The following is a 22,786-nucleotide window of genomic DNA, read 5'->3' on the forward strand; positions in this document are numbered from 1 at the left end:
TCCGTCAGCAGTTGCACATCAACTGAATGGGCGCAAAATGGTTGCCACCTGTAACGTTAAGAGGACTCCTGCCCTCATGTCCTGATTGTGGGTCTCCACATTCATAAAAAACCTAAAGCCATAAACTATGGATTAGTAAGGTATCCCATACTTGTACCTGAGTGTTCCCACTTCATTCCTTCATAGATGGCTGCAACCATGGAGAAGCTGCTGCGTCAGAGTAAATACTGAACCAGATGGACCACTGGTCATGTGTCATGCGAGAGCATACAGACACCTGACTAGCCATGATTAAAAAAACAGGACGCTGGACTCGATAGGTCTTTGTTCTCATCCAGATACAGGGCACAGAAGGGCGACTGATAGGAAAATCTGCTAAAAGCGAATGGGACCGAACAACTGCTTGAGGCAATGTCATATAACCTCCCTGCAAGCATATCGGAATGAGTGCTGGATAAATGGCCAACATCCTAATACCTCTTGGCTAACTTTGTGAAAACAAATCAGGATGAACGCTCAGTAAACAGGTCACCAAGAAGCAGTATTTCTGGAGAGACATTTTAAGGATGAATTCACAAGTACTCTAAGACTTCCTTTGACCATGCCTGATCTTGCAAAGACCCTATTTCAGATTCACTTGACGTGTTTTTAAAAAGTTGTACAGTCCTGAACTATAGGTGCAGCATTCTTCTGGTGGCTAAAATTAAGCTCATGTATCATTTGTGCGCTAGGGTAACATTTGGAGAAATCCTTGGAACCCCTTTAGTTCAAAAGAGGTCATAGAGAAGATAATCACATAGTTGGCTGAAAATAATTTCAAACCGCAACTATTTGGCAAATGGATCATCTCATTTAGTGGATTTACCAAGAATCGTTCTGAATATTGCAGGCATGCAATTTATTTTTGGTGACAAGTGCCTCTTTCTTAGGGAATGCAGAGCCCTGGGCTAAACTGGGAATAAGAAACATATTAGCAGAACTATTTGAATCTAAACACTGCTATAAAACCTCGGCTGCTAATGTTGTTTAAACACTAGCCAGTGTAAGCCAGTGTTCAAAATAGAATGAAATAAACATTTCTGGAGTCTCAGAAAGGGGCAATTTGGAGGAGCCTTGATTTACTGGGCAGGGCTGTTCTTCAGGGGTGCCTGGGTTTTATTCTTGGCTCTCTCACTCTGTGTTTGCGCCGGCAGAAAACTCCTCCAGGCATATCTAAGGGGTAATTTACTATTGATGATACTGGAAATGTAGCCTGTTTTTACACTATCCCCAGTGAAGGGCTACTCTACCAACTTCATGTGAGAGAGGCCCTGAATTCAGAGGAAGCAAAGATACACCCCAAACTACTCCTTGGTGCGAGACGGAGACACATTACTCACAGGCTTGGGATACTGTTGGTCACAGGTAGCGAGCTGCATGGTTACAGTCAAGATGTCCTAGGAGTTAGCAAGAAGAAGCAAATGGCCAAAGGGTAAAGCAAAGATTAAAATCTGCTTCTGAATTTCAAGTTTGCCACCAAGGCCACCAATGTCCAGGTTCAGGGAATCCTATCCCTCCCCTGGCGGCATCCAAAGAAGCAGATAAACATGAAGAGTTCTTACCACGTAATTTATTCAGTATTCACAGAGAGAGACAAAGGAAGGCAGTCCTTATTCAATAATGGCATTGCTCCAAGTAAAGCTCCGCCCCCTCCGTCTCTCTTATCCTACGTCATTCCTGTGCCGGCGGATCTGGGATTTCTGTCTCTGAGCTTTCTGTGCTACTACTCTCAATGCATGCCTAGTCTTGGGAGAGGGGGCTCAGGAATGCTCTCCAAAGACATTGAGTCTGTCAGCTGTCTCTCCCCCGGTGTTTCTTCTTCCTGCTGTTCCTCTTCCAATATGGTCATACCTCGGGTTACAGCTGCTTCAGGTTGCGTCTTTTTGAGTTACAGACCACCGAAACCCGGAAGTACCGGAACGGGTCACTTCTGGGTTTCGGAGGTTGCACATGCGCAGAAGTGCTAAATTGCTCTTTGCGCATGGGCAGAAGCGCCGAATTGCAACCTGTGCGTGTGCAGACGTGGGTTGCGAACGCTGCAGGTTGCAAATGTGCATCCCGCACGGATCACGTTCGCAACCTGAGCATCCACTGTATTCCCCAGCTTTTCCCCTCTGCAATCTCTGCAAACCACCATTCTAAATCTGTACTGTTCTCGGGAAGGTTCAGGAGAAGGGGGGAGGGGAGGTCTCCACCATTCCTCCTCAGTCCAGCCCCTGACAGCCAAGCATGAGAAAGAGTGTGCTGTGAAATATCCAAAGAGACACACACACACACTCTTAAATGTGTTACATGCGGAAGGTATTTCAAGCTAATAGCAAAGAGGACAGGGGTACAGGGAAAGATTTAACTGTGAGCAACTGCAACACACCCACAAATGCAAAGCGGCACTCCTGAGCTGCCACTGCCTCTGGACTTTGATCACTGAAATGGGCAGAGCGCAGGCACCACCTTGCTCTAACAGCAGGCACAAATGTAAAGCAATGGTATTTTTCAGGGGGAACAGGCTGCCAGGTGTGTCTCCCCAATTGTGCCATGTGGGACTGAGCGCCTCTCTCCTTACAGCACAGCAATGAAAAAGGACCCATCCCTGCTAGCCATTCTTCAGTAGAACAGGAATTGGGCGGGTGCAAATCAAAATGGGAAAAGTAGTAGCCAGAATGACGACTTCCGTTGCAGACAAAAGTATCTGGAAGCTCAGAAGTGCTTAAAATGCTACAAAAACCCTGTTTGATCAGAGACCTGAGTTGAGCAGAAAGAAGTGAGTGTGTGTGCCCAAAGATGATGACAGTTCTCCATCATGATGGCTCCCTTCGTCACTCAACCAACTATCACGGGTAGTACATGAATGTGTTACTACAATTTCCTAACATTTGTACTGCAAAGTGTTGCCCTCCTTCTGCTGGATGTAGAGGAGATGTCCACCTTTATTACCAGGCTTGCATTATGCCAGCCTGACACAAACAACATTTCTATTAAGAGCCACGTTTCAAGTCCTTTCAAAACACCAGGGCAAAAATAAAGTGATATTGGCTTAAGAGAAAAGGGTAGACCTGGCTAGAAAACAAGAGTAATTTTTGAACTTCAAAGACAATGTGGCAGACAGGGGAATAAAATAATAAACCAACGGAAGTACTTGGAGAGAAAGAGCCGTCTACCGGTCCTGTCCCCTCTTGCCCTGTGGGATGGATTTAATTATCCCTCTAATAACACTGGGTATTCTGTCTAGACTTGAAATCAACACCAATGTTCTTTCCGGATCCTCCCTTGGCATAATGCTCCCCGTTTCCCCCAACATTTTTTGTCCTTGTCTACTTGGAAGAAACTGGCACATAGCTCTGTCCCGTTCGGGGTCTGGGTACGTGCAAAGCCCCAGGACAAAGTCTTATATGTTTTCAATCCTATATTTGGAAGGGCTGATTTGGATTGCTGTGGATAATGGTATGCAGACCCTGCGGAGAGAAGGTTGGCAGGGCTCAAACCTACACCGTCTGAGCTAGAAGCCCTTCCTCCTAATATCAGAGGGAAAACCATCTGCGCATGCTCAGGGGCATTTTCTATTTATATTGTTCTTTCTTCGTATGTCCTACAGCTGAGCCCAAGCAGTGAAAACAGGTTCTGGGGCTAAACCTGGTGGGTCATTAAGTCCCAGAAATAAATAATGTCAGTTGTACAGTGGTACCTCGGGTTAAGAACTTAATTCATTCTGGAGGTCCGTTCTTAACCTGAGGTACCACTTTAGCTAATGGGATCTCCCGCTGACGCCGCACGATTTCTGTTCTCATCCTGAAGCAAAGTTCTTAATCCGAGGAACTATTTCTGGGTTAGCGGAGTCTGTAACCTGAAGCGTCTGTAACCTGAAGCGTCTGTAACCCGAGGTACCACTGTAATGTAAAGTAGAAACAGGGTTTGCTTACTTTGCATCCTGGCCTATTTCCCTGAATGCACCCAATAAATTTTGTCTATGTTTCCTTTTATGCAGTTGTAAAAACCGCTGGAGGCATGAATGACTGTGCAGTTAAGAACATTCAGTGCAGCCCTGCAGGATGAGACCAAAAGCCCATATTGTCCAGCACTGCATTTCCCACATGAGATGCCACAAGCAGGTCATCAGGACCATAGCTCTGAATCTTGTGTACATCCCCCAGGACCAGGTATCTGGTGGCAGACCGTCTCTGAATCAGGAGGCTCCATGGAAGAGCCTTATCCATGCTCTCCACCTTTCTTGGGGGGCAAGGCCCACTCTGTGCGCTGGCTCTGGGATGCTTGCGGGGCCATCAAAGTTCCCACAAGATGTCTCAGGAGCACCCCTAGGCTCTGAGAGCCGGCACATTGAGTGGGCCTTGTCCCCCAAACAAGCCAGGGAGCTGAAAGCTCATTCCACACCAGGTGTGCTTAGATTACCCAGCATGAGAAGTGCTTTTAAACTCTCCACCTTGCTTGCTGGGCAACACCCGCTCAGCGTGTGGGCTCTAGGGATTTTCTCTCTCTCCCTATTTCAATTGGGGTTTAGGCTCAGTTTGGCACAGAAACTGCTTTGGTCACCTTGCCTGATGATCTCTGTCAGGAGAGAGACAGGGGGAACGTGTCCTTGTTAATTCTTGACCTCTCAGTGGCTTTTGGTACCATCGACCTTGGTATCCTTCTGGAGTGACTGTCTGATTTAAGGGTCGGTGGCACCGCTTTGCAGTTCTTCTAATCCTACTTGCATGGTCGTTTCCATAGGGTGTTGCTTGGGGAATGTTCTTCAGCCCCGTGGAGCCATCAATATGGGATTCCTCGTGGTTCACTTTTATCCCCCATGCTGTTTAACAACTACATGAAACCGCTGAGTGGGGTAATCTAGAGTTTTGGAGTACATTGTCAGCAATATGCTGATGACACACAGCTCTACGTCTCCTTTACATCTGCATACCTGGGCCGGATTAAGGCCATTAGAGGCCCAAAGCACTTAATTTTTTTGGGTGCCTCCTTATAGATCTAATTCAAATGATAAACATCAATAAAGCATAAAACAAAATGTTGTTTTTTGAAATGAATCAAAACCTACAGTAAGATGGGAATGGTTTATTTTTGTATACTTCCACTTTATTTACATTTGAAAAAAATTCTCCTACGTTTTCTAATTGCAAAGTCTTTGATCAGAACTAATCTTACATAACACATCTGCTTCTATACTTAGTAGAGATAAGGCCTCCAGTCTACCTTGCTGCATAGTTGCTCTGTTGGGGTTTTCAATATACTTCAACTGAGAAAATGGAACACTCAAGCTGAGCAATATTTGACTATTAATGTTGAAAATCCAGCAATGGAAAATTTCTTTGGTGCTCCCCTTCCCTTGATGCCCTAAGCACGTGCTTATTTTGCTTAATGGCTAATCCAGCCCTGCTACATACAGAGTTTTGCCTGAAAAGAACCTGCATCATCAGAAGGGTTTCTTTTTTCAGCAAATGGCCCTGTCTTCATACACATCATGTGAAAGATATCAACCCACTGGACCTGGCCAGACCACTGAAGATCTCAGGCTGTTTTTCTACCATGCTGAAAACCAACCTCCTGTTATTCTTCTGTATTGGTGGCTTGGAGCTAAATCTACTTTCCAGAATGATTAACATTCTTGTGGTTCATAAGTATTTCTCCAGCTCCTACGTGAGCTTCAGAAGTGCCGCTTGGCAGCCGTTGCAGAAAAGTATGTGACATTAACTTGCTGTTTTATCCATGCCTTCATAGATGCCCTCGCTAAGTAACTAATCCATTTGTCTGAGACTGGGAGGATTATCCCAGCGTTCAGAAAACAGTAAGGGCAAGTGCACGGAAAGGACAGGTAGACCAGTTCTCTCTCTCCTCGCCCGCTTTTTCTATGGCACTCATTTATCCTAGCAGCAGGCATTTGTCTTGAAATCATTTCTTCTGTTATCCTCATTAGAACTTATGGGTGAAACAATGTGTTGTGGGAAGAGGAATTATTAGTTTGCTTTTGTTTTTATTTTTATTACGTAGGACTTGCCGATCAGAAGGTCGGCGGTTCGAATCCCCACGACGGGGTGAGCTCCTGTTGCTCAGCCCCTGCTCCTGCCAACCTAGCAGTTCGAAAGCACATCAAAGTGCAAGTAGATAAATAGGTACCACTCCGGCGGGAAGGTAAACGGCGTTTCTGTGCGCTGCTCTGGTTCGCCAGAAGCGGCTTAGTCATGCTGGCCACATGACCCAGAAGCTGTACACCGGCTCCCTTGGCCAATAAAGTGAGATGAGCACCGCAACCCCAGAGTTGGCCACGACTGGACCTAATGGTCAGGGGTCCCTTTACCTTTATTTTGTGTTTCTTATGGTGCCATTTTGTGTTGCAAACTGCCCTGAGGTCTACGGATGAAGGGCGGTATGCAGATTTAATAAATAATAACCTAGTGACTTTGCTCACTGGAAGGACAGATCCTGAAGCTGAGGCTCCAATACTTTGGCCACCTCATGAGAAGAGAAGACTCCCTGGAAAAGACCCTGATGTTGGGAAAGATGGGGGGGCACAAGGAGAAGGGGAGACAGAGGACGAGATGGTTGGACAGTGTTCTCGAAGCAACAAACATGAGTCTGACCAAACTGCGGGAGGCAGTGGAAGACAGGAGTGCCTGGCGTGCTCTGGTCCATGGGGTCACGAAGAGTCGGACACGACTAAACGACTAAACAACAACAACAACCTAGTGACTTCAGTCATGAATTTTTATTTGCACCATGTGCTGAATTCAGACTTTTGCTATTTGCAAACCATGTTGCAATGTATCACAGGGGGCAGGGGGTGTCACACAGACGGTACATGTGTTAATTTTAATGAAACGTAAGGGTGTGCTTTTAAAAAAAAGGGAGGGGGAAAGTGGACTATCTACATAAAAAACTAGGAGGACCAAAACAACCCTGAGCTATGATGCCACTGAAATCTATATTTATGCTGATTTGAAAATGGTGCATTTATTTGCTTACCCCACAAGAGCCTCTGCGGAGAGGCAGCGAGGAGTCTGACCTTCGTAAATTATTGGCCACTTGATTCACGCACTTCTATGGCAGGGAATGTTTGCAGAACTGTTAATCAATTAAGAAGGAGGGGATTGCGGGATAATCCTGCCTCTTCTGAGACCATCCTGCTGGTCCAGGCCCCATGGGAGCCTCCAAGCAAGAGGACTGAATAGAGGTCCAGTGAAAGTGATGTGTTTGTTGCCCTGGTGCAGAAGGAGAATTGACACAGGAGCCATTGTCACTTCCTGACCGCATGCCACCCAGGAGACACTGGCATGAACTAGGTAAACTGTGAGCCTTGTGAGAAGAATCACTGCCTGCTTTTTGCCCAGCTCTTACTCATCCCTGGTAAAGAACTGTGAAAGTTAGTAGGCAAACACTAAATCCCGCTGGAGCGAGTGCCACCAAGAAGTTCAGGCTTCAGACAACAGAGAGTCCAGAGGTGATTCCATTTAAGGCCATCCCATAATGGGCTCTTACTGATGTTCCCCTTACACCAAACCTCCTGCAGAAGCTTACCCACATCAAAGCAGCAGGAGAGCCCAAAAAACTTCCAGGAGAAAAGAATTTCCATTTTGCTAAATTTTAAAGTCAGTAGGCTTGCAAGGGGATTGAAAAAGCATCTCCTGGTAAATACTGCCATTACAGCCTTTGTGCCTTGCTTGATATGTTCTGAATAGAAAACATGTGGGTCTTGTTTAATCTCTGCAGTGCCACAAGGCGAGCCATGAAGAGCGCAATCATATGCCTATGCTAATAGGGTTGCCATACATCCGGAATTTCTCAGACATATCCGGAATACTGCAGTCGGAAGCAGGGTCTGGGCGCAAATCGCAAAAATGTCCAGGAAAATCTGGGCACATGGCAATCCATGCTGGCAGTGTTGTTTTTGCAGGGGGTGCCTTCCAGAATTTGCTGGCTACAACTGTAGACTAGGCAATATATCATTTAGGGCTGGGTGATATATCATCTAAAACCGGTTTGAAGTCCATATTGCGATATCGGTTTCATAATTTTTGACCTGGCAATATAGAATCATGGTGTGTCTGTGCGTGTGTGGTAAGCAAAAATCCCAATGTGGGAAAACTGTGAAGCCAGACAATGCCCCGACAAAGCTCCATCTTTATTTCAGACATTGGGATATATCAGTATATTCTGATGTCTAGCTGGTGATATATAATGATGTTGTAAACCAGATATCGCCCAGCCCTATGGTAGACTACACTGAAGGGAACAGTGGGAGGCCAGAAGCTCACTAGAAAGAGGAATGAAGTTCAGAGCATGTCCAGAATGCAAAGGTAGTGGAAGCAAACAGAGCTGGACATTTGCAGTGGGAGGGGTGGAAGAATAGGACACACCGGGAAGCCAGAGCTCCAGGCAGGTAAAAGAACAAAGCTGAGAACTCAGGTGAGTACTGGGCTATGTATTATGGACAGCACAGGACACTGGGCATCACAGGAGTGAGTTCGCCACCTTCCCAGTTCTTCACTTCTGAGAGAACTTCATGGGAAGTTGTCAAAAAATAATGTTGCACAGTTCATTTGGCAGTAGTAAAAGTTGCCTGGAATTATGACCCAAAATCAACGCACACACCCCAAGGTGCAAAAAAAGCCCTCCAACTTCAGTTAAAAAGTCCTTTGAAATGTACCTCTGCAAAACAAGAGGCCTGGCCAGTGTGCATAACAGCCCTGCGCCGCATGCGCCGCGATACCTCCTTTCAACAATGGAAAAAGCCAGGCATCCTTGTGAATAATCCCTCCTCTGTGTCCTAAACCAGTCCTTGGATTTCCTCCCTTTCTTGAGACTGTCTCGCCTCCGTAAACACCCCAGCCAGCTTGGCTTTTGTAGCCAGCTCCAGCAGTGGAAGCCTCAACAAGCTCACAGTTGTATATGCCCAGGTCTTAGTTGTTTGCTACAGCCAACAGCATCTGGCGAGAAACCAGCTCAAAATGTTCCATTTCCAGCCTCTGCCCTCAACTCCTCTGTAGTCTCTCTCTCCCCCACCCCCCGTCCTGTCCCCACTTGGCAAAGGACCAAGGCCTGGGGTTATTGGGTACTGCTTCACATCGTGCTGTGTCTCTGTGCTGGCCTTTCAAGTGCACAGATACTATGTGCTCTATTCTCTGCCTCCACTTTTGCTAAAAAATGGAAGGAAGGGAACTCCACATCTCTCCACTCCCCTCTCACTAGCCTAATGTGCCAGGATCTCTACTGCAGGTGGTTTATGAGTAGACGGGATGGCACTCCCAGGTTTGTAGCTTAGAAGTACTACTGAACCCAACCTTACTCCTAGATGACCAAGCTGTGGCTAGGGGTGCCTTTTACCAGCTCTGTATTAAACACCAGCCACACCTTCTCTTCGGGAAGTCAGACCTAGCCATTATTTATACCTCAATCAGCTCCAGGTTAGCCTACCATTGTTGTTTAGTCATTTAGTTGTGTCCGACTCTTTGTGACCCCATGGACCAGTGCATGCCAGGCACTCCTGTCTTCCACTGCCTCCCGCAGTTTGGTCAAACTCATGCTGGTAGCTTCGAGAACACTATCCAATCATCTCGTCCTCTGTCGTCCCCTTCTCCTTGTGCCCTCCATCTTTCCCAACATCAGGGTCTTTTCCAGGGAGTCTTCTCCTCTCATGAGGTGGCCAAAGTATTGGAGCCTCAGCTTCACGATCTGTCCTTCCAGGGAGCACTCAGGGCTGATTTCCTTCAGAATGGATAGGTTTGATCTTCTTGCAGTCCATGGGACTCTCAAGAGTCTCCTCCAGCACCATAATTCAAAATCATAAATTCTTCGGCAATCAGCCTTCTTTATGGTCCAGCTCTCACTTCCATACATCACTACTGGGAAAACCATAGCTTTTACTATACAGGCCTTTGTTGGCAAGGTGATACCATAGTATGATCTATATGGTGATGCCTTTGAAGACAGCTTGGAAGCTTCTGCCAGACGAGAATACAGCTGCCAGAACATGAACTACAAGTGACAGATTGGAGCGTGCAACTGTGATATAATACCATCTAAACTGTTTGTCAGTTTGCTTTTAGGCAAAGTGCTATTTTTGACTTTTAAAGCCAGAAATGATTTGGGATTTGTCTCCAGTGATATGAAGTTGCCCAACCATGAATATCATCCAATGAGACTTTGTTCTGTGTCCCTCCATCATTTGAAGTCTGGAGACTGGACACAAGGAGCAGAGGCTTTCCTGCAGTGGCACCAACACCTTGCTCCAGGGAGGTTGCCTGGCCCAATCTCTGCTCTCTTCCAGAGGGCATTTTTAAGTACTGCCACTTGAACTTAGTTTTACTGATGGTGCTTTTACTGTTTTTTAAATTGATTTTTTAAAAGTTTTCCAGAGGTTATCAGACTCTAGATCCCATCAACCCTGATCACTGATCATGCTGACTGGGGCTGATGGGAGTTTGAGTCCAACACTATGTGATGATTGATTCTATACACCTGTATTGTATTTAACTGCTTGTTATGAGTCTGAACACTACCTGTGCCTGTGAATACTTTCTTTATCCTGAGCAAACCGTTTTGTATGACTGGGGAAGGTATAGTATGAGACTGATATTTTCTAATTTGTATGGTTCACCACACATTGCAATTGGAGTGCTATTTTGTATCATGCAGCTTTTCAGACTGATGAAGTGTGTAGTGAAACCTGTAATATATCTGGAGAACAGGTCTCCTTTTGCCCACTTGCATTATTCTCACCAGGGTGGTGGCTTTGATTTGCCTTCCCGTGATTGATCCATGCATACGGCTTTGTGTTTCCAACTCAAGACCCATTGAAGAACATCTCATCCAGTTCAATCTTTGAAAAACAGCTTTGAAAAACTTTTTCATATTCTCCAGTGTGCTACCCTTGCCATTGTGGCAGCACGGGGTTGTCATTCTGTGATTGGACTTGCGCTACTTGTTGAACGGTTCATTTATCCAGTCTGTATAACGTTTACTGCACATGTAACTTGTTAAGATAGGGTTGTACATTTATCCACTCCATGTTTACAGTATCTCCAGGCTTTGTCTTGCACATGGCACCTTAGTATGTTTGTTGTTTGAATGGTTACAAGTCTATCTCTATTCTAACTATTATTCTAGTAAATTTGGTTTTATACTTACAAGCCAGTTTGTGGTGTTGTTGTATTACTTAACTGCCAAGTTCAGCCAACAATTTAGCTGCGAGGCTATTTGTTACTGGCATTATTATTATTATGAATAGTGAAAAACAACAAATAAAGGATGTAGACCTCTGAGCTCTAGGTAAGCCAGATGGAGGGGAGGCAGGGGGGAAGATGGATTGCATCCACAGTAGACAATCAGTATATTCAATGGAATAGCCCAAAAGATGCCCTGTGAACCGGGCAGGGGAGGAATTCAGATTGCTTCCATGTTAGTTACCCTGGCATGCCTTTCCTATCAGCTACTGATTAGAAGGCAACAAGGAGAACATCCCCCTCAGCACATCTGAAGATCCCCTTAGATACGGTTCTATTTTCCTGCACACATGGTTCAGGGAAGGACAAGAATATTCAACAACAGACATTCAAACACTGTTCCCCGTGGTGATTTGTTAGCAGGGGAAGCACTCCCTGCATCATCAAAGTTAAGAAGAGGAGAGGGAAGGAGGATCCCTCTGTGCTTGGTGCCAAGGGGTTAAAGTCACACCAAGTTCCTGAAGCCAGTTGCTTCCAAGTCAGAGTCTGGCTGCTGGCTGCGGTTAGTGGGAAGGGATTTTGTTTTTTAATAACATTATAAATAGGGCTGTGTTCAGCTTGCTGCATGCTCACTCTCCCTTCCACCTTCTCCCTCCTCCTCCTCCTTCTCCTCTTGCTGCCGCTGCTTCTCCCTGCACATCCATCGCAGCTCTGTGGACATGGACCGGTCAGGCTTCGTACTCAAGCTCTTCGGCTTGCTGCTATGCCTCCTGCCCGTTCTCCAGGCATGTCCTCAGAACTGCCACTGCCACGGGGGAGACCTCCAGCATGTCATCTGTGACAACGTTGGGCTGAGAAGGATCCCCAAGGTAGCTGAGCAGACACGTCTCCTCAACCTGCAGAGGAACAACTTCCCTGTCCTGCCGACCAACGGTTTCAGGGAGATGAAGAACCTCGTCTCTCTCCACCTCCAGCACTCTCACATCAAAGAGATCTCCAGCGGAGCCTTCCGGGGCCTGAAGCAGCTGGTCTACCTTTACTTGTCCAACAATGACATCAGCGTCATAAAGATGGGGGCCTTCGATGACCTGACGGAGCTCACCTACCTCTACCTAGACCACAACAAGATCCCAGACCTGCCCAAGGGGCTCCTCTCCCCACTGATCAACCTTTTCATCCTGCAGCTAGGCAGCAACAAGCTCCGAGAGTTGAGAGCAGGAGCCTTCCATGGGACCAAGGATCTCCGCTGGCTCTATCTCTCGAACAACTCTATCAACTCCATCCATCCTGTGGCCTTGGACGATGTGGAGAACCTAGCCATATTCCACCTGGATAAGAACCATCTGACCAGCTACCCTGGGGCTGCCATGAGCAAGCTGAGAGTGGTGGAGGACCTGAAACTCTCAAACAACCCCATGAAGATCATCCCGGATTTAGCCTTCCAGTCCTTTGGGCGCTACATGGAGACACTCAGCCTGGACAACATGGGCCTAGAAAAGGTAAGCGGTCCACAGAAATTTCCCTCTCCCTCCCTAGATCTTACCCATTCAAAATATTCCATCTCGCCCTTACCCAAATTCCACCCCGTTCTAGCAACAGCAGTGGGACATTAATGTAGCTCCCCACACAGTTTTCTGCCCACTCCCTGCACCCGCTCCCCATTTTGCCAGCACCAAAAAGGAAATAGAAATTAAAGTAAGGCACTATACTGGGTTGGACAGAGAGGATTTAACTTCTGCACCTAACCCAGCCCCCTCCTTGGTCATTGGATCAATCATTTGATGAGCAGGGAGAGGGTGACGATCCCATCGCCCTCCGCTGATCTGCATGGATCAGCGGAGGAGGGGGGCGGTCTGTGTGTGCAAAGTGAAGGTGCAAGGTGGCCATACCCACTGTTGGCATGCAGGTGCTGAAGGGCTGCCCAAGGGCAAGGGTGACAAACAAGGTTAGCCACCCCAGGTGAGCCATCAAGCCATGAGTTTATTCTCAGTGGCTGAGACTACCAGGTGCATCACTTCTTTACATATGAATGAATTGTTCCCCTTCTCTTCTGCGGGGAAAGCAACCTTTGCCCTTGGGAGGCACTGTTGCCTTCCATATACAGTGGTACCTTGGGTTAAGAACTTAATTTGTTCCGGAGGTCTGTTCTTAACCTGAAACTGTTCTTAACCTGAAGCACCACTTTAGCTAACGGGGCCTCCTGCTGCCGCTACCGCGCGATTTCTGTTCTCATCCTGAAGCAAAGTTCTTAACCCGAGGTACTACTTCCGGGTTAGCGGAGTCTGTAACCTGAAGCGTCTGTAACCCGAGGTACCACTGTATACCCCCAGCCACCATGATGTTCGCAAATGCTTCTAATTCAGACTTTTCAAACGCAGTCACTTTCTATTCTGTCACACTCAAGCCTATAGCACGGTTAAGAAACAGAACTCAGGGCTGGCTGGGTTCTCAGTCGCTCCCATCACAGTTATACAGTGGTGCTTCAGGTTACATACGCTTCAGGTTACAGACTCTGCTAACTCAGAAATATAACCTCGGGTTAAGAACTTTGCTTCAGGATGAGAACAGAAATCGTGCTCTGGTGGCGCGGCGGCAGTGGGAGACCCCATTAGCTAAAGTGGCGTCTCAGGTTAAGAACAGTTTCAGGTTAAGAATGGACCTCCAGAACAAATTAAGTACTTAACCTGAGGTACCACTGTATGGGGCAAAATAAGTGGGACACCGTTTGGGGTGCACATCCTGCTTTCACTCCACATGCAGGGGAAATGAGTGGCAGGAAGCAGGTTTCAATCCCCCTGCTTCCAGTGGCGTGTTTGCAGTGCACCTTTTAACATTATAATTCATTCCGACAGAGGAAAGACAAATGCTACATTTGGGAACAACATTGATGGGGGAAGGAAAGCCACACAGCCTGAAAGTAAACCCAGTGGTTTGCCACAGTCTCCTGGGTGATTTGGAGAAGAGGCAGCATGTTTCGAAGCATAAGCTAGATTCAGAAATGGGGGGGGGGGGACTGACAGTTTTCTTTGTAGTTTCTTTGTAGGGAAGGTGAAAGCATTTGCTACCTTCTTCTCAGGAGCCTGGAAGGCATGTTTAGTTGAGGGAGAAGAAGAGGGCAACGCCAGGTTTGGAAAAACGTGACTGGCTGCTATGGATGGGGGCAGGGGAGGAATTAGTTTGGTTCACATTTTAACGGGAATCCACCTAATTCCCACTTCTTGAGCCAATCAAAATGAAGCTACCCTTCAAGATGTGCATGTCACTGAATTCAGTGATGCAGTTCTCCATCCAAATAACAATAACAATAACAATTTTATTTATTTATTTGTTTGTTTGTTTGTTTGTTTCCCGCCCATCTGGCTGAGTCTCCCCAGCCACTCTGGGCAGCTCCCAATCAAATGTTAAAAACAGTACAGCATTAAATATTAAAAACTTCCCTGAACAGGGCTGCCATCAGATGTCTTTTAAAGATAGGATAGCTGCTTATTTCCTTCACATCTGAAGGGAGGGTGTTCCACAGGGCGGGCGCCACTGCCGAGAAGGCCCTCTGTCTGGTTCCCTGTAACCTCACTTCTCGCAATGAGGGAACCGCCAGAAGGCCCTCGGCACTGGATCTCAGTGTCTGGGCTGAACGATGGGGGTGGAGACGCTCCTTCATATATTTACAGGAAAGGGCACACAAATAAGTGTGCATTAGTGAAAATAATGTACAAAAGTATATTATATCAGGGGAAACTGCTTACAAAAATGTGTAGTTTATGAGGAATGTGCAAAAATAATCCCAAACTGATGTTGACATAGGGTAAATGGGACTCAAGATCAGAAAAATGAAAATTTGAGAGAAAATGAAGTGGGCAGATTTGCCCATCCGTACAGGTCATGCCCCTTTGAAGCAAATATCTCAGTGATGGTGGGAAATGGGTAAGTGGGATGTGAAAAGGACAGGACTCCCTACACAGACTCTCTCCCCTGTTTGTCAAACCTGAAGAGCTTTGACTGTTTACATCATGGCTAGGGTAACATCCATGCCATATATTAAAAATACTCTTTTAACAGTCATGGCTCCCCCCCCCCAAGGAATAATGGGAACCGTAGTTTCTTAAGGGTGCTCAGAACTGTAGCTCTGGGAGAGGCTTCCTAACAACTCACAGCACCCAACTACAGAAGCAAATCGTTAGCAAAAAAGCACTTCAGGTGCTAGTGAAAATGCAAAATAACGATAAAAGGTGATAGGTTTATTATTTGCATTTCACGCTCCTAAATTTGAAATAAGTTGTTCTGGAATAATTTCCTAGCAGTCAGTTCTCTCTCCACCAAGCCCTGGGGCCCTTTCCTCCTTCAGGTTGCTCCTGAACGGAAACGAATGTTTTTCTGCATCACTGTTCACATTTCCACTACCTACCTCCCTGTCCACTATCTGTTCTAGTTACTCATTTGAAATTCCTCCCCCTCTTGCCTTCATCTCATCTGTTTGTAAGCCCTGTAACCTGGAGGCTTCATGGTACTACATGGAGCCTGCGATGCTTTCAAACTAAACAATATTGAATAATAACAGCCATGGTCGTGGTGCCTGTCCTCCAAAATGAATGATGCAAAGGCTGTGTCCGTTTGTATAGTGAGAGTGATTGACAGGCAGAGACTAGGTCCCCAACCTTCCCCAACCTGGTGCCCTCCAGATTATATTGGATTGCAACTCCCAGCAGCCTTATGGACAACTTCCATTGTCCAACCACGTATGGAAGAAACCATCTTGGGGACTAGGAAATTAATGGGACAGAGTACTGGAGGCAAAAGGTTGGCACCCCTATACCTGCCGTTTGCAAAAGGGAGAGTGAAGCTCTGTTCCTAGACACCAGACTGATGGCCTGTTATTGGAACGAGTAAGTGAATGCAGTGACCACCGCAGAAGTGGAGGCTAACGTCAGCGACTGGTGAGTGCTCTGCAGTCAGGTAGACTGAGCACACATGAGGACTTTTGCATCTTTGCCTCTCTCCAACCTTACACTTCATAAAGAAGGGTTTGTTTATTGACTATCTCTCAAGAGAAACCCTCACAGCGCTCCACAAAGGCACTCTGTTCCTATCAAGAGAGCTAGAGGGACATTCAGGTAATGCAGCAAAATACTCCTCTTCTTCTCGGCAAATGAGTCATGTCCCAGAGGCTGAAGCATCATGCTTGAGGTGCTTTTCGTAAACAGGAGGCAGCAGTGACATCACACTAGATGGAGCATGTCCCAGATGGGGGGGAAGAGACCACATCAAACAGAAGCAGAAGGATCATGGAAGGCTTCCAGGTGAACAAGGAGGGAAGTTTCCAGCCATGCTATGTACCCATGCTGAGGTTATCCAGGTGAATCAGCACCAAAACAGTGACCCTCAAAGAGATGCTAAGGGACGCAGCAACATGAACCGCCCCCCCCCCAGCAATAAAGCTCTGTGAATGACAGAGTGTTGGCAAACAAAATTAAATACACATTTTACATGGAAAAGAAAATCATCCAGAGCACAGAGCTAATACAGGGTATCTACACTGTCAATATTTCACTGGGGGGGGGGGAGATTCAATTGCTTACTAGAACTTCAGGTCTGTGCAACTAAAATAGATTAAAGCACAAATCCACATTTTTAAAATGAACTTTTTGCAGTGTGGAAAGGGACAGTCTGAAGGCATCATAGATTATGCATTGAGAAAGTGGGGTGAAAAAACAATTAACAGAAAGTCATGTAAACACCCAAGAAACAATTCAGGAGAAATGCTCATTGTCATATGAGCCTTGTTCACAAATCAGAATGAATACTCCATACATACCAGACACAGTCTAAGCTCCATGTAAGCTTTGTGCAGACGTATCAGGATGAACGGTGAACAAACAGATTCACCCGAAGGAGCAAGATTCACCCCAAGACGCAAAGTTATGAAGCAGGTGGTGGTGGCAGAGAGGGAGGAGGGAGTTTTCAGGGATGGGGATTGGCAACTGGCAAATTATTCAGGACTGGAGCAATGTGAAGTCCTCTTGATGAAAGAGCTTTTCAATTTCCAAATTACAACAGTATTCAAGAGCCTCAGAATTGCATACATGCTACCATAAAGGTGTGATCTTGTGACACACTTTTAAAAAACAAAACAACCACTTGAAGTAGTTGTGGAACTCTGTTAGGCTTTACCTGAGCAGAATACAGTATACAGTACCTAAAAGAACAATGGGGTTTGGAGTGTTGAATGAATTGTATAAACTCAGAGACACACAATGGTGTTTTTCACCAGTCCAGAATCCTGGCTCACGGTTTGAAGTTTAGTTATACCAGCAACTGGATTACTATTTGACAGTTACATGTATTTCCTATCCGAAAAGGATGGTATCTAATCCAGAAAGGAGAAGTCCACAAGGGAGCTGTCCACAGCACCATAAACCAGCTATGTCTTTTGCCATCTGGCTCGTGAATGGATGATACTCACTGATCCCATTCGAAGGCTGGAACTTCAGAAAGCTCCACAGGAAAGGAGGGTCTCAGGCGGAGTTTTGTACACATGCTGGAGCCTAATCAAAATCTCCCTTCCACCTGTGTGGACCCTCAGTGCTTCTTGCTTCTTCAATCTACCTGCATATACATAAACCTAGTCTAATCCCATCTATGCAGTTTCACATACTCCTCTTCATGGGTTCTGTTGGGTGACATGGGAAAAACCAAGCCAGATGAAAGAAGTTGATGCTGTGGATCCTTCCCCCATGCCAGCATTACTGCTAATATAACCTGAGAAGGGGATCCATGAACACTTCCCTTTCTCCAGCTCCCTTAACTCTCTTCTCCTCGCCCACCTTAATTACTCTGCTGTGGACTTTGGTTCTCTTTTTGTTTAGCAATCCGATATGGTTTGTTTCCTGGCACACATTGGTACCCTTAACATGAATTCTAAACAAAGCTTCTAAAAGCTGAGAATTTGCTATTTCAGTAGTCAACGTAATGAACACAACACTTTTACATGTAGTTTCAGCATTAGAGGTTTCTGCAAGCAGATAGCAGACCTAGGCATTTAGTAATAGTTAGGTTTCCAGGCCAGAGTATCAACCAGCCAAGGCTCAGCTGGCAAATACCAGAGATGGCAGTGCAACCTTTTGGAATGGGTCAACAGACTTCTCAATGAGCAACCAAACAGAGCTACACCTTCCCTGGGAAGATCACAAATTCAAAAGATGATTTAATCCCTGCCACAACTAAAGGTAAAAAGGGAATGAACAGGAAGTAATCTATATAAACACTCAGTCTCATCTCATCCTTTCAGACAATAGCTACACTAGATGACTCCAGCACAAACTCAGCACCAGAAGGTACAATATCTAAGAGCAGGTGCATAACACCACTACACAAAGGAGCAAGAATTACAACATCTGGTGGTGAACCGCAAAGCCCTCTAGAATTGCAGCACATCTCCTTCAAATATATACAGCTCTTTAAGATGAGATGCTTGCCTTTGCATCTCGTGTGAAAAAGAGCCCTGCCAACAACTCAAGGAGAATGTTCTGGGATTCATTCAGTGATGGTCTGTAGAGGAATTTATTCAGCGATTAGTTGATTCTTGTGATGTGTTGTGGAAACACTGGAATGACTTGTAATTTTATCCGGGCTTAGTATATATTCTTTTCATTTCCCTGAAAGGGAATAAGGGGAGTGGTAGTGGGGAGAACATTGTTGTAACCACTGGTAGATGTTTTGAACCTAAATTAGTAGTCTCCAAGGAAGTTTATGTTGTTGGGTTTGTGTGCATGGGAATTTTTCCAAGTGAAGCAAAGAGCAACGATGACAACTAGGCCAAGAAATAACTGCTTTAGCTCTTTACCGTCTCGTAATTCTGTGAAAGAGCTGTAATCTCCAAGCAAACCTATATATGGCATAAATGTACATATTATGCAGCATCCCGGTCAGGAAAAAGAGAAAGGGGAGAGGAATCTTGAATCACTGGAAATCTGCCTTGCTATTTCTACTGTGCTTGAATGCCAAGTGTAACTTTCCATTGAGAGTCCACCGGGTTCTGCCAAAGTCTACAGGCCCTTGAGTCTCCACAAATACTCCTCTCCATGAATGTGGCAACCGGGTGCCAGAAAGGATTTCAACTATGAAAAGCCAAATAATCTCTTTGCTTGTTTGGAAATGAAGAGATGTCTAGAAAGAAGCTGGAGGCAGGGAGAGAGATGGAGGTTGTTGGAACACACATATCTTTTAAATAATATGAGGCACATAACCCCCCAAAAAAGGTCATCAATGTCTCTTCTAATCAGAGAACAGCCTTGTACGCTACACATGCCTGTAGTGTCATGGTTTCAGATTCCAAGAGCTTAAATTCAGCGACCCTAAAGTATGAAGACAAATACTAAGGTGGTCCTCCTTCCACCCTTTGCTCTTCTCCGGAGCTCAGGAAGATTCATGCTGCAGGGAAGGAAACTAAAGCTTAACCATGTGTAGTCTGCCCCTGTTTTTGTCTTTTACAAAATACAGCTGAAGAAGTTTAAAGTGGAAGACGCACAATGGTGGTGGTGGGGAAGGCTTGCTAACCTTTTCCCTTCTAGAAGTTTTTTTCCTGAAATGGCTGCATCTTTCTTTCTTTTCTTATGAGGAAAGCCACCAGAAAGAGGAGTGGGGAATTTATTTTTTTAATGGGGGGAGACTACACAAAACTCAGCATCATGCAATTTGGTCCTAAAGCCTGCTATAGTTGAAGGAGGAGGAGGAGAAGGAGGGATACTTATGGCTAAATTCATAGTTTAGGTGTGCATGTAAAAATCTAATGGGCATTCCACACTACATCCCCCACCCTGGTATTGATCGCTGAAACACTGATCACTGATGAAGAGAAATACAGAAAGAGAAATGGGAGTTACTTAAGAGTGGCTGCTGGACTTTGGGTTGGAGTCATAGAAACAGAAGAAGAGCCTTGTTGGATCTGACCCAAAGGTACATCCATTCCAGCATCCTGTACTTACAGTGTCCAACCACATGCTGACGGAAAGCCCAAAAGTATCCACACCAAGTCAAAATGTACTGCCAGCAAAAAAACTGATTTGTCAACTAGGCCCAAAGGATAAGCTTCTCCTTTCCCTGCTGGTTGCGTGATGATTGACACATGTGCCTGTGCTTCAGTTTTCAGATAAAGCATTTGCTGGCGTAACCACACTGAAGACTGTTCACATTGAGAACAACAAACTGTCCAGTCTTCCTGGGAACTTCCCTTTCAGCCGTCTTGAGACCCTCACCCTGTCGAACAACCCTTGGCACTGCTCCTGTCAGCTAGCACCTCTGCGCAGGTAAAAGAACACTTTGTTCTATATCTCATGGGTGCAATGACTCCCCTAGTCCACTCTTGTATATGTGTGTTTGCGGATAGATAGATCGATAGATGATAGATAGATAGATAGATAGATAGATAGATAGATAGATAGATGATAGATAGATAGATAGATAGATAGATAGAGATAGATAGATAGATAGATAGATAGATAGATAGATAGATAGATGATAGATGGAGATAGATGGATAGACAGACAGATAGATAGATAGACAGACAGACAGACAGATAGATAGAGATAGATAGATAGATAGATAGATAGATAGATAGATAGATAGACAGATGATAGAGATAGATGATAGATAGGATGTACTGGTTAGCTAATGAATCCTTGCCAGTACAAGGCATGGGTTGGTAAATCTCACTCAGGAGATCTACCCTGACAACCACACTGTTGTGACCATGCAAATTTGCTTTTTCTTCTGTAGGTGGCTGGAATCCACTCGATCACGCCCTGATGCAGCCTGCGCATCGCCCTCTTCAGCTCGAGGACAGCAGATCAGAGATACCTCTGCACTCCGCGGTTGCAAGGTCCCCACGAAGAGGTCCAAGAAGGGAAGTCGCCATTAAGCAGGCAATTGTTCCCCCCCCCTCCTGTTTTCTATTTAAGATGCCTTTCAGAGAACCCTTCCCACACAGGCTTCGCCTGATCACACCCAAAATTACCCCATAAAATATTATGAGACCACACCCATAGTATCAAACAGGTGACACGTTTTCTAGCACCAGTGTCTGCCCACGTATATTTGCAACCAGAGAAAGTGAGGCGAGTGAGGTCCTGATTCACAGTGTTGTGCCGTTTTTCAGAATGGGAGGGCCTGCCATGTTGCTCTAGCCTAGACAGAACTAATGGCTAGCTCTCCGTTACTGGTAGTGTCAGCAGCAAAGCTGTTCCATAGGCTTCTTTGAATGGAATCCTCTTCTACCCATCCCTGAGGCCCACTGGCAGGGCATAATTACGCAAGCTGGCAGCATAGGCACCTGGCCTGTTCCTGTTCTGTGTCTCAACAGAAGGCTTCATTTTGTATAGTTGTCAAAAGTCCAATACCTTACAAAACACATACATTTGCATTACATACAAGGACCCCGTGTCCCAGAACATGGCATCCCAGTAGTCAGAGATGGATGCAGTTCAGAGAAGGGAGGTTGGAAACAACATAGTTTCTTGTTGCCAAAGGTTTGGGCAGGGGAAAGGAGTCCAGAGGAATGAGTGAGAAACAGAAAGCAACAGATGAGAGAATCTTGTTCCAAAGCTAAGCTGCTGGCTATGTCTGTCTATACCCTGACGCTATGTCAACTCATCTATTGGCTAAACCCAGCTGAGCTCCTGCCTCCTGAACACTGTGAATGTACCAGAGCATGTTTTATTGCCTGACCAGAGGGGTGTGTTTTTCCATGGAAAGTTCTCCTGTTTGAGTCATCTCTGTTTTAAAATGGTCACTCTGCAGAACTTTTGAAACTTGCTGGAGGTATCAATCAGGGCGTTCTGCCAGGAACTCACCAAATCGTCCTGGGCAAGACACTCATGTCCAGCCTCAGTCCCTCCACCTGCAATATGGGGTGGTGGTAAAACTAACTTGCCTTGCAGAGTTGTTGTGAGAATTAAGCAGGTGAGGTGCTCTGAAAATGTGAAAGCGCCATACAAATGTTAAGCATAATTATTATTGCACTTGATCTGCTCAGAATACTTTTTAGGTTTATGGAGGTATTTCTTTCTTTCTTCTTCCCTGCCCTCCCAGGACCCAGGAAAGCTGGTCCAGGTGACTGGCTGCTTCAACCAATCAGAAAACTACTGACTCCATCCAAGCCCTTCATCCCCAAGCAGCTCCACCCCTTCAAGAAACATATATCTGGTAGCAACCACCTCTTGCTATATGAAGATCGCAGAGTGGAATCCACCATTTCATCCCCTCCCCTCTGTTATTATATCTATTATTTTAAAAGATTTAGTTGTTAACAAAAAACAAAACCTAAACTTATGCATGGCAGTGCTAAGACACAGCTAAACTAGATCCTGCTGGTAAAGTACACAGTCCTCTTTCTTGATGCCATTCAGCTACTCAGTTTGTCTCTGGGATTTGCCTTCTAACAGGATGGGAGTTAACAGAGAACATTAAAAGTTTCTCCACATCCCCAACCCAATGAATCCCTGATTTCGCATTGGAAACTTTGTACTTGAGCAGAACCTTAAAGTCTACCAGCATGAGAGCATGAATTCGGTGCGTGGCCTATACTGTGA

General features: G+C 45.7%; 2 protein-coding genes across 5 annotated transcripts in view; one reads left to right on the forward strand and one right to left on the reverse strand.

The window, feature by feature from the left end:
* The window catches only part of ACSF2 (acyl-CoA synthetase family member 2), a gene marked incomplete at its 5' end in the record, with an annotated part of 64,382 nt that overhangs the window by 6,348 nt on the left and 35,248 nt on the right, over window positions 1-22,786 (reverse strand). The gene's annotated exons all lie outside the window — the stretch shown is intronic.
* Window positions 11,587-22,684, forward strand: CHAD (chondroadherin). Its single transcript, XM_080993983.1, has 4 exons — window positions 11,587-12,706; window positions 20,343-20,506; window positions 20,976-21,121; window positions 22,287-22,684. Exons 1-3 carry the CDS (start codon window positions 11,927-11,929, stop codon window positions 21,115-21,117), a joined length of 1,086 nt encoding a protein of 361 aa, XP_080850109.1. The 5' UTR covers window positions 11,587-11,926; the 3' UTR covers window positions 21,118-21,121; window positions 22,287-22,684.

This window comes from Podarcis pityusensis, assembly GCF_964106645.2.
Source record: "Podarcis pityusensis genome assembly, chromosome: 2".
In the NCBI taxonomy this organism is placed as follows: Eukaryota; Metazoa; Chordata; class Lepidosauria; order Squamata; family Lacertidae; genus Podarcis; species Podarcis pityusensis.